This window comes from Eptatretus burgeri, chromosome 17 (genome assembly GCF_056783735.1).
Source record: "Eptatretus burgeri isolate ZD-2024b chromosome 17, Ebu_testis_v1, whole genome shotgun sequence".
NCBI classification, from domain to species: Eukaryota; Metazoa; Chordata; class Myxini; order Myxiniformes; family Myxinidae; genus Eptatretus; species Eptatretus burgeri.
The window spans coordinates 6,926,976-6,939,475 of record NC_140977.1 but is presented as its reverse complement, the minus strand read 5'-3'; the positions used below and the strand labels follow the sequence as shown (position 1 = coordinate 6,939,475).

Here is a 12,500-nt window from a genome sequence, read left to right as displayed (position 1 = left end):
ACCCCGTGTGTGAGTGGTGTGGTGGCGGTTGTGCCGGAGTACGTGCTTCCCAGCACGCCGTGTGTGGATGAGGCACCGTGTGTGGAAGAGGCCGTGTGTGTGGATGAAACGGCCAGTGTGGATGAGGCACCGCGGGTGAGTGCCCCGCGTGTGTAAGTGAGGGACGGTGTGTGGATGAAACACCGCGGTTGAGTGCCCCCGCGTGTGTGGGTGAGGCACCGTGTGTGAGTGAGGCCGTGTGTGTGGATGGAACGGCCAGTGTGGATGAGGCACCGCGGGTGAGTGCCCCCGCGTGTGTGAGTGAGGCGCGAGTGAATGGAGCACCACGTGTGAGTGGTATGGTTTATGCAAGGGAGACCGTGTGTGTGAGAGAGCGGTATGTGAGGGAGATGTCGGTTAACATGTGTGAACATGCAGGTATGTGAGGGAGATGTCGGTTAACATGTGTGAACATGCAGCCGCGTCTCCCGGTGTGAGTTTAATGGTGTGGAGTGTGAGCGTCGTAACACGCGGGAGTGCGTGTGTCGAATGGCGACGACGGCGACATGTGAGGAAAGAAAGCCGAGTAGCGGCTGTAGTTGTTTTGGGGACCGTGCCGGGTTCGCCCAGCCGCGAGCACGAGGTCCGTGCTGTGCAACGCACGAGGCCCCCACGTGCTCGCTTGCGAGAGTGAAGTCCCGGTCCGGAAACGCCAGCGGTGGATTTGCCGATCCCGCGGACGGACAAAGTTTAGGCAGGATTACGGATTTGGACCGGACGGGTTCTCCACGCGATCGTGTGTGTTAAGCTCCAACGGGCAAAGCACATGTGTTCGCGTGGGGAACCCCTCGAGACGTGGGGCTTGTGTTTTTTTTTATGCGCACGGTGACGCCATGGCTGCACGTGGGGTTGGAATCCGGCAGGAGGGGTATCCCTGCCGGATGGTACCGTCCAAGGAGGGACGAGGTTCACGTGCAGCTGCATGACGTCACGGGCAGGTGCAAAGTGCGCGAGCTCTGAGTTGCCGCGCTGGTGATGCGCACATTAATAAAAAAAAAAAAAAAAAAAAAAAAAGCAAGCCTCACTTTCGGGTGCACAGGATTCCTGGGCAAGGGGTGGAAGACCCCCTTGCCAGGGCACAGGATGGAAACTAGTTAGGGGGAAGGGTTAGCTTAGCTAGACCGACTTCATGGGGCAGGGGTAAGTCCTCATGGAGTCCGTGGAATGGATTAGTTAGAGGGATTGTAGCCAGATTTAGGTTGGGAAATAAAATGAATTTTTGAGTTAGGAGACAGTGACAGACTTGTGAATGTGTAGAGGGGACGTAGTTTAGCTACGTAGTGTTAAAAGGAACGTGCTGTAGTTTAAGGGACGACGTGGGAGCACGAGTTAGTTAGGGGATGTAGTTAGAAGGATGGCAGAGTTCAGTGGTGAGTGTGTTGAAGAGTTGTGAGGTGAGTACATGATGAGTGAGTGAGGCCAGCGGGTCTGTGTGAATGGAGCGAATGGGGAATGCATGGTGCGATGAGTGATTGGGGGGAGGAGTGACTCCCGCCCAAGGGACCCCGGGGTCAGTGTAGAGTGAGTTAGGGGGTTAGTCAAATTAACAAAAATGGAGGTTGTTTTGTTGTTGGTGGGGAAGTAGGCTCGAAACCCGTTTGGAGGGGTGCAGGAGCCCTGTTGACGGGCTTGGGAGCGTGGCTGCGAAAGGTGAGTATCGCTGAGTGGGTACCCCGGGCACCAGGCTAGTCGGCCGTGGTAGGCCAAGGGCCCATGGGGGGCCGGGATAGCATAGTGGGCACGGGTGCGCCTGCTTGGTGCGGGGGCCCGGGGCGCCATTAGCCGCGTGGGCAGTGTTGTGGGCACGGGTGACCCTCGGAAAGGGGCCTGGGAAGCCAGCCTGCCACGTGTGCGTTTCAGGGGAGGTGCCATGGGGGGCACTCCCCGGTGTTAGGGAGCTGGTAGGCTCGGAGGCAGTGTAGTGCCCGGGGGTGCCATAGCGGGAGATTCGGCAGAGGGTCGTGCCTGCCAAGGGGAGCGACGTGTCCCAGCCATGAGACCGTGTGAGGGCACGGAGAGAAAATTGGGGGGCGAGGCCCGAAATTGTGAGGACATCAACACAGGCGACGGGAATCTGGGTTGTTAGAACCAATAGTTTAAGCGAGCGGTGCTTGTTGAAAGCCCCGGGGTAGTTTAACAGTTAAATGGATAGGGTAGATTAGGAGATGTACCCCTCCGCACCATCCATCCCCTCGCTGTCGTTGTGGGCCGCTGGACCCACTTTGGTTATAGATCGCCGAACTCTGGGGAGGCCATTCTGAGGCTTGAGTTGGGCCTCGACACAGGACGTTAGCTCTCCCTTACTCCCCTCCGGGAAGGGAACGTAGGGGTTGGGAGTAGGCTAGGTGACAGGATAGGTTAGCCGAACAAGGACAGTAAAGGGGGTTAGGGGACGATTTATAGTGGGGAAGTAAAAATAAAAAAATAAGTTGGGGCTAAATTGGGGTTTGACAAATTAAGGGAGTGGGTATGTACAGTGACAGGCAAAGGCGATAGGTGGGAGGGAGACAGGTAGGTAGGTCCGAGCCCGCCTTCCAAGTGGCCAGCACCACCGCACTCCCTCCACCAACCTCCACTGAACGGCAAAGGCTGGCCAACTTCATCGGCTGGCTGTGTTTTGCTTCAAGGCGGAGGCCGGCCAACTTCATCGGCAGCTGTTGTTTTGCTTCAAGGCCTGTGCCGGCCAGTTCATCTGCCGGCTGTGTTTGCCTGTAGCGGCCTTCTTCTGCGGGCTGTGTTTGCCTGCTGCCTTTGCCATGCCATGCCCACTGCCCCTGTTCACCAGCCCCGTTCAATTTTTGCTTTGCCCCCCCCCCCCGTTCATTGCCATGTGCGCCAGGATCAAGGCAACAGTTTGCAAGCTGCAAGAACTGCCCTGTTGGCAGCTACAACACGGGCCTGCAGTGGCGGCCCGTGCACCGTGTTTGTGTTCATCCATCCATTCGTTGTGTTCATTGCGTGTGCCACTTGAGCTGGCACGGAGACTGCATTTGTGCAGCCCATGCACCGTTGTGGTTCACGGCGTTCAGTTCAAACCATTCATCCATCCATTCGTTGTGTTCATTGCGTGTGCCACTTGAGCTGGCACGGAGACTACGTGCAGTGCAGCCCATGCACGTTTGTGCAGCCCATGCACCGTTGTGGTTCACTGCGTTCAGTTCAAAAGGGAAGGCCTTGGACTGCGTGTGAGCAGCCGGCCACGTTCCCTGTCACCTGCATTGTTTGAGCCAGAGACTGCATGCGAGCAGCCTGGCTCCCTGCTAACTGCTTTCTTTTTGCAGAGTTCATTGATCCTGGGCCATGGTTTAGTGTAAAATTTGTAAGTTAAGGTTAAGATGTACTGTAAATATGAGTGCACCCCCGGCATGTTTGTCTTAGCGCCGGCAATTTTATTTAAGTCGTCCGTGTGAGTGAGTTTGTTTAGGTAGTTACTCAGCCCTCAGGTTATTTATTTTGGGGACACGAATACCATGAATGTCGCACTCAGGGATCCGTAGGTAAAATGTACTAGGGGAAAACTACACATGATGGCACACGAAAATTTGACGACTCGGGACGAGTCTGTAAAAAGGGGAGGGGGTAGTGTTGTGGTTGGCCAAATTCGCAAACCACCATTCAGGTCCCTTAGGTGAGATATCTCTGTAAGTATATGTGTAGTTAGGCCCAAACCCGTTGTTTCGAGGGAATAAATGTCATTCAGTCGGGCTGCGACTCTTCAGGATAGCCGTTTTTCTTTTACTATCTTTATTTTGGACCAGCCGCCATTACTACCACCACCAACCACGTCTCAACAGCCATCACAACAACAACCACAACGCCGCTTCACAACAACAACCACCAACCACAACGCCGCTTCACAACAACAACCACCAACCACAACGCCGCTTCACAACAACCACCAACCACAACACCGCTTCACCACAACCGCCACGACCTTTACCGTCACAACTCGCCACCATCGCATCCCCACCATTCTCGCGCCACTTGTGGGCACCGATACTGGACTCGTGTAGGGCGCGCACCGAGCAGCGTGTTCAGAAACATCACAGACTTTCCGCAGAAAACGGATCAAAAACGACTCACGCCCACTTTTGTTCCGTCCAATCGGTGAGCGAGGGGCGATTTGGCCCCGCCTCCAGGGCGTTGGAGGGCGGTCGCTATATGCAAATTCATGGATCAAAAAGCATTCACGCCCACTTTTCCTCGGTCCAATGGGGAGCCAGTTAGAGGTGAAGGGTCGGAGGCAAAGGGTCAAGGGTGAAAGAGCGAAGCCACGGGGCTTATATAAACGGCTGCGTTCATCAGTAAAGGCAGTTGTGCGGAGTTCAAGAGAGTCGTCGGTGGAGCTGGAAAGAAGTGGGACGAGCCAAGAGAGGAGACGGAGAGGGCGAGTAGACGGAGCTGTGGAGAGGTGACGGCGGCGAAGGCGGACGAGGGGGTGCTCGCGTCGGTGCCGGGAGCTGCACAGGAGAGGCCAGCAACGCGCCCGAGGTCGAGGAGGAGACGCTCGCCGCGGGACCCGAGACAGGGTGATATCCTCCTTCCCCCGAGCATCAGCAACCCCCTCCTGTTTCTCCCCGCGCTGAGATAGTGCGACAAAGGGGGCCCCTTTCCCACCCCCTACCAGACACTGTCCGCGAGGCCCGCGGAGTTGAGGCGCCACCGCCGCTCTGCGTCTCATCATCAGACGGTAGGCCCGACACGGTCTCGGCCCCAGGCCCGCCTCATCCTGGAGGGTGGTTCTTTTCTTTTGCTTTGGGAATATGTGTTGTTGGCGCCGTCTGTGAAGTAAAATTGTATAAGTGTTGCCGTGTGCCCGGTAGTCGGTTAGATCTGCATTGTTGCATTTGCTTTTTGTGTAATATTGCATTGTCTTCTTCTTTTACATGTGCTTTTGGTGGAATTGTATATGTGTGCTTTCCGTTCATCGCGAAATAAATGTGCTTCATGTTGAACTGTTTTCCCGCTTCGCTTCGTCTTTTCTTTTATTGAATCTCCATCTTGCTTCACGTAAAGGGTTGGTCGTGGGCTAAAACGCCCGATAATTAATCGAACCGCAACAATATATATACATATATATATATATATATATATATATATATATATATATATATATATATATATATATATATATATATATATATATATACATATACATATTGTTGCGGTTCTTGGAACCGCATGCATCCAACAGATAGTGGTCCCAAGAGAGTTATTCGATTAATATACGTGGAGGGAGATAGTCCCTTTCCTTTTATCTGGCGGGATAACAAGGGAGTGCGTCGCGATGATCTCTTAGCGAGGTTTGCTTCATCATTTTTTCTTCATTTCGTCCCTACTCTTCTTTTTGTCTGATTATTCCTCAGGTAAATCAGCCACGTGCGCCTTCGCTATGAAGTGGGCCCTCATGGAGGCCAGCACGTGCGGCGCCGCTGTGAGGAAACTGCAGCGCAGAGTCCTCGTTCCTGGGTGAGCACTAAACCCAACGTGTGCAGCGAGTTATATAGTGCACTTCGCAGTGCGGGATTATCGACTCGAGCTTCCGATGATCTGGGGAAGATTGCTCGTTGCATTAAAAAGGCATACGAATGAATACCTCTTAAAGGTCCCCTGACATGCAAAACTTTCTTGTTATTTATATATTAACTTGACCTTCCTCGTGAAGAAATCACCCATGTTTTTTTTTTTTTTAAATCAAAAATGGGATAATTACAGCAATATTTCGATCATTTCTGGAGCTATTCACAACTTGCTATGCCCCGCCCCTTAAAAAAATTGACTTCAGCAAATCGCAGCGTGACGTTACATACAGTAACTCGCACAGAGTGGATTGACTCGAGTCGAGATGTCGCGCGCCTTATCCTCCCTCAGCGAAGAGGCTCTAAAATCGTCCGAGGTCCCAGCAGACGCACCGGTGGTTCGGCCCGCCTTGCAGCGTTGATCCAAATGGCAACGGACCATGTTCGTCTTTCTCTTGACATTCGCTGCTCAGGCAGATACTTCAAAGCCACCTGGGATTTTTGCGGATGCGCCAATGTCTTGGTCCGCCTTGCGGTGCCGCTCACAGGCCACAAGCTGATGTTCACTCTGAGACGCATGCTCCGCAGTGAACACCGACACCCATTGTCCCATTGTGTGTGTCTGTGTGTGTGTCCACGTCCATATATTTTCAGTTTAAAATTATTTTTCTCTGCAACCACTTGTCCGATCGATGCGAAACTTTAAGCACAGGAGGGACTCCCCATGTGGAACATTTTATTGATATCTCTGACATCATAGGTCATATAAAATGACAGGGATGTTGGATTAAAGGGAAAAATTTGGACATCATCTTCTCCGAAACAGCTCAACAATAAAAATTGAAACAGCCTATGTCATCAACTCCGCATGAAGCATATAGGATGATAATAATGACGTCATCAGTGAAGTGGTATTCCAGCAATAATTGGTTGAATCAAAATCCTTCAAAAAAAATCTGAAGCTTCATTTATGTGATCTACGACCCTATGTGTGAAGAATTAAACTTATGACGTCATCAATCACATGGTCTGGTGGCCATGTTGGATTGAAAAATAAAAAAAAATCTAAAAATCTTCTTCAGAACCACTTAACAAATTGATGCGAAACTTCATACGTATGATTTGACCAGCCATGGGGAATGTAGGTTGAATTTCTTTTTGACCTTCATTGATGCCATTTCGCCTTCATGTGCACAAAAGTGGTCATTAAATATCATCAAAATCAATCAATAATCAACAAAGTTATGGATAATGGCAATGCATGTCATGTAATCAGGTGCATGGATTTCTTTATTTATTCGTATGCAGCCTGTGGCTGCATGGCTGCATCATTTTCTGGGGGCATGGTTTTGCTGCTGATGCAATGCCAGTAAACTGGAACTCATTTTGCAAACCTCAGAAGCATGGCAGGCTCAGTCAACCCACCTGGTTTTAATTCAATGGCATAACAGGCACTTGAACTCAAGACCCTAGGATATTAAGCCAGCCACCCTCACCATTTAGCCAACACCAGGATTGATGCATGGATGATACGGGTATATAGGCCATAACTGCAGTGGGCCACAATAGTAGCGCGTTCGATTAACGATGGTATTTTTTTTTTAATGAGTGCACGAGGCGAGTTCTAATTGTTCAGGTGTCCTTTTGCATCACTTGCCATGCATTCAGTGAACCACCACTCCAACAGTCTTATTGTTGGGGTTGGGAAAAGAACCAAGACAAGACAGCTCAAAGTCAGCAACTCTGCACCATCCCATCAAACCTCAAAGACCAATAATGAGATGAATTAAATTGCATTTTAATCTCAAAATATAAAGTGATTTTCCAGGGCTCGTTATTGGAGTCTGTCTGAAACATAAATGGTCACTTTATTTCAAATACTTTTAAGTTTTGTTCACAGATGGCATCATAAAAAGTACGAGTGGTATCTCTATTGAAAGAACAGGCAATCCAATCGGGTGTTTGCAAATTCCAACGATGATTTTGATTTACTTTCAAAAAAGTGGAAAGTTTCGTGACAAGTGAGAAATGAATGCCACAAAAGTACAGTTTGTAAATTATGTTGTATAAACTACAAGTTTCAATGAAAACCACACTTACGTTTGGTTGGTTGGAAAGGTTCACTCAGTGATGGAGCTTCATACAAGACCTGCAAAAGAAGAATCAAAAGTAACTGAACCCATAATTACAACCACAAAATTATAACTCACACCGAGAAAGACTCAACGTCCTCAGGAGACAGCATTCTCCATCGCAGACAAATATCAAAACTGTGTTCAGAGAACGGTGTTTAGTCTGCTGAACTAACAATCACACAAACTTACAACCGATATCATGTACAAACCTCCTGCACAATCTTCAATACAGCCTGAAAGCGAAGAAAAGTTTCACCCTTCATTTTTGAGTGAGCTCTCCAACACAGCCATCCACCTTCATTACACAATGCACATTACTTGTCCATTGTCATTACATGTAATTATACCAGAGTTGGTGTCAAAGCCACCCAATGCTCGCCTGTTTATACATTTATCGTTTTTAAAAGACTCGTCTAATAATTAATATTTTTTATAAAGCATTGCAGTGAAGTCTGATCCAAATAATTTTAAAGCAATATATGTATTTGTATATTGCAATCAGTAACAAGAGCGCAAGTGAGCACAATATACGCCCGAACAAGAAGGTATATCCAGAATTGTGCTACAACATGGAAAACAGCATCCTGGTTGGCAAGGCAACCACTTTAGATGACGAACGTATGTCAGGACACACCGTCTCCACAGTCCGTACCTATGTACCAAATATGAAACGTGAATGTTGAAAACTTTGGGAGTTAGAGTACGGACAGGAACGGATGGAAAACAGCATCCTGGTTGCCATGTCAACCACTTTAGATGATGAATATATATCGTGACACACCGTCTCCACAGTCTGTACCTACGTACCAAATATGAAACGTGAAAGTTGAAAACTTTGGGAGTTTGAGTGAGGACAGAAACGGATGGAAAACAGCATCCTGGTTGCCATGGCAACCACTTTAGATGGCGAACGTATGTCACGACACCGTCTCCACAGTCCGTACCTATGTACCAAATATGAAACGTGAAAATTTAAAACTTTGGGAGTTAGAGTGCGGACAGGAACGGACGGATGGACAGACGGATGACGCATTATACGCCGCGACATATATATATATATATATATAAAAAAAAATATATATATATATATATATATATATATATATATATATATAAAAAAAAATATATATATATATATATATATATATATATATATATATATATATATATCGGGCGTATAAAAAATAGTGTGATAGATAAAAACATTAGAAAGGAAAAAATAACTTGCACCAAAAATTTTAACATTTTCACGCTCACGCTCACGCCGGGGGTATCGCTATCGCTCTCTGTTCTTTGAAGAGGCGAGCTAAAAATGGAATCTTCCACAGCAACATTGTGGGGCCTGCAATTCTCGCGATACGCATTCTTCATCTGAACAGAAATGAAGGAGACAAATGAATATGCAGAGGAATCTTCAACTCTATTTGCTATCGTTTTTCCTCCAAGTTTCCCTCTGTTGTATCCCTCTATCATGCTGTCTGTGTTTCCTTGCTTTCCACTGTTCTTTCTTTACTGTTCTGATTCCCCTCCCCAGAAGAGAGGGTATTGCATTTGGGTCCGTTTGTTTGTTTGTTTGTCCGCACAGAACTTTCATGTTTTTCTCTGCAACCGCTCGTCGGATTAAGACGAAATTTTCACCATTGGTGCGACTACTCGTGTAGAATGTTTGAATGAAATTATGACATCATAGGTCACATGGTGTGGCAGCCATATATTGAAAAAATGGAGAAACTTTGTACCTCTGGATCTCTGAAACCACACGAAGGAAAAAAAATTGAAACTTGGCACATGGCAAGTACTCCTTGTGGGGAATGAGTGTGATTTTTTTTTAATGACGTCATAATTGCATATGTAGAACACCACATCTGATCAGTCTGAAATTTTTAGGGTCATCTTGGGATAAAATGGTCCACAGAAAGAAAATTCATGATATCAGAGGTCACATGGTTTCGCAGCCATATTGGATTTACCCTGAAACCGAAAAAAAATCTTCTTCTCCAGAATGGCTTTTCAGATCGAGAGGAAACTTCACACAAATGTTCCCCAGGCCATGGTTGTGCAAGCTACTTCAGGAATAATTGATAGATCACATGGTTTGGCAGCCATATTGGATTGAAGAAAATATTAAATAATGTTTTCTCTGGAACAGTTTAAACAATTGACGTGAAACTTAAAAATTAAGATCGAGTCATGATGGGGAATACTTGTTTTAAATTTCAATCTGATCAGACACATGGTCTGGCAGCCAGAATTATTTAATTTTTTGATCTGGGTTCCTGTAGATTTTTTTTTGGAATAAAGCTCTCTTGGCTGTCTGGATGGGTTTGAGGGTAGAGGAGTAGCAGATGAAATATGAATCCTATCCATGTTCCTCCTGATGACATCATCTTTGCTCTTTGCTCGGGTTCCTTCTGATTACTCCAATGCAGGACTTGTACCTATTTAGTCTTCCATTTGATTTTAATTGAATTTATTTTAATCCCATTCTGAATCCAATTGAATAATAATAATAATAAAAAAATAATAATTATAATAAAAAACGTGATGAGTCAGGGTTAAGTGTCCTATCAGAACAGGGTTGCATCAAAGCCGGATGTCTTGTGACCCGGTCATCACTGCCAGCTGTTCTCAAGTGGCAGTTCTAGCTATGTCTCTAATTAATTACATAACACACCAGTACATGAACAGCACACAAAATACACCACAACAAAACTACACAAACAACAGACAAAACTCCTGGCGAGGGTAGTTATCTCTGATTGCTCTTTTTCTTGTTTGTTCTGTGTTTTCGCTCTTCTTCGAGCTATGCTCGAGCTCCCAGAAGCTGAAAGGAAAGAAGAGGAAGTACATATACCACAAGCTTGCACCTTTTCTGCAGAGTTATTGTCCCTTGCTTTGAATACGATTCCAAAGAGTCCTTCTCCAGGTGTAGAGATGATCTCCTCGTCCAAAATTTGATAATAACAAAGGCAAAAACATGGAGTGAAACAAAAGTGCTTCGGATTACTCGTGGGGCATGCTTACAAACTGCAAGCAGATGTTGTGGTGCATCCTATGTACACACATAATAACAACAAGCTTTATATACTCTCACTGTAAAAGTGTAAATTTTCACGCTCAGCAACGTGAAAACGTGTTTGTGCGTTTGTAACTTTGTGGAGCGGACACATGGCAATATCAACATTCCTAACCACGTGAAACCCCAGCAATCATTTACATAAGGAGAAATGAACTTGCATTGTCACCAGAACTGAAGGGAAACAGGCATGAAAACACATTTTATTATAAACAAACTAATATTTACATATTCTGTGCAAATCATACAGAATGAATGAAGCACTGTATGGAGCCATGAAATACGGAACCAATGTAGTATAGACGGAAACAATGAATTACTGGCTTGCAAAATACAACGGGAAGTACTGTTACGTTTGTGGGGGTAGATGGAGGAATCTCATAGGAAGAGAGAATTGTATGGTGTAGCATGGTCCGTGGATGAGTAGGAGACGTCTCGATGTAATTTAAGTTGTGAAAAATGTACGCTGAAGAATGTTTTCGTGTCACTACACTGTGGGTGGTGCTGTGTTCAAAAGGTGGGGTCTAAGGATAGTTTCTCCCAGTATGTGATTGCCCCCTGTGACCTTTTCCAACATTTTTACATTTACAAGGCCAGCCATAAAAAGGAACCACGTTCTTACAGCAACAACCGGCAGACTAAAAACCCACCTCCCAGGAATCGCAACCAGCAGGCCATGCCCCCAAGGTTCATGATTGGTCGGGGTGATGTCACTGGGAGCATGATCGGGGAAGAGGATCGAGTGAGGAACACAGCTGGAACAGAAGGGGTCTCTCTCCTGCTTGCTCTCTTTGTCCGTGCTGGTGCAAATTTGCCCGCGTGCTGGAACAAGACAGTAGCCATTGTCTCTTCGGCTGAGTTGCGAAGTTTGTGCACTTTAGGAGGAGAGGAAGCGAAGGAGAATAGTGTCTCTCTCAGGTCGAACTCGGCAGGATCCCTTGTTGGAGGATCGAAGAGGAACGCCCTGCCATTTGCTGTTAGTGGACGTGGTATTGAGAAGGATCGGTGTTGGCAATTTCAATCATGAGAAGGAACTGTAACGGCAGCTTGTCGGCTTTTGGCGTTGAGGACGCCCGCACGAATCATCTCACGTACGTGGCCACGGAGAGCGTCTTCATGCAGTCTGGTACGTTTCTGCACGGTGACTTCGAGGCTCGATGACTACCAGGCTCAAAAAGTTTATCTCTGGATGCAAAGCTGAGTGCTGGCAGAAAGAGGGAATTATTTTATATTTTTACCTTTACGTTTGTCTGTTTTTGTGACCGAGTGGTGATGTCTCAAATTTGGATCTAGTTTTACCTCACTTTTCAATAACTCACTCTGATTTGTCTTCATCATCACCCTTTGATGCATGTTCATGAAACCATTATTTGTTGAATTTTCTTGTGTTCGTTTATTTGTTGTGGGTTTGAGAATAAACCCGGGTGCTTTTGTTCTCGTGGGCACATCTGCTGCTTCCCATCCCACGCGCACCATAATCGCCAAAAGCTTCTCGGCTGTTTGCCTCCGAGTTTAAACCATTCGGCTATCCGTCCAGGCTGGTGTTAACCGGCCCTGGACACGACACTCCAGTAAAGCACATCAAATCAATAGTAATTCAAGACAGAGATGAGTAAATAACTGGTCTCCTGGAACATTTGACGTTTGTACTTTTTCCAATCTCCGGCTTCGGCATTGCTGTCTCCACAAGCAAGTCTGGGACGTTCATCTGCACCAGCTTTCACCGTTTCC

The 12,500-nt window shown here is 46.9% G+C and overlaps 1 protein-coding gene and 1 long non-coding RNA gene across 3 annotated transcripts in view; one reads left to right on the top strand and one right to left on the bottom strand.

Moving 5' to 3' along the window:
• LOC147009184 (uncharacterized) overlaps window positions 1-12,500 on the bottom strand; it is a 106,274-nt gene that overhangs the window by 48,508 nt on the left and 45,266 nt on the right. For both annotated transcript variants that reach the window (XR_015053094.1, XM_085863360.1), the window contains exon 9: window positions 7,659-7,707. Coding sequence is in view for 1 of the 2 variants with exons in the window: in XM_085863360.1 (XP_085719486.1) it covers window positions 7,659-7,707 (49 nt within the window). In the remaining variant the exon portion in view is untranslated. The remainder of the gene's footprint in view (window positions 1-7,658; window positions 7,708-12,500) is intronic.
• LOC147009185 (uncharacterized) overlaps window positions 1-12,500 on the top strand; it is a 64,513-nt gene that overhangs the window by 12,309 nt on the left and 39,704 nt on the right. Inside the window, exon 2 of the long non-coding RNA XR_015053095.1 lies at window positions 5,406-5,508. This is a non-coding gene — a long non-coding RNA (uncharacterized LOC147009185). The remainder of the gene's footprint in view (window positions 1-5,405; window positions 5,509-12,500) is intronic.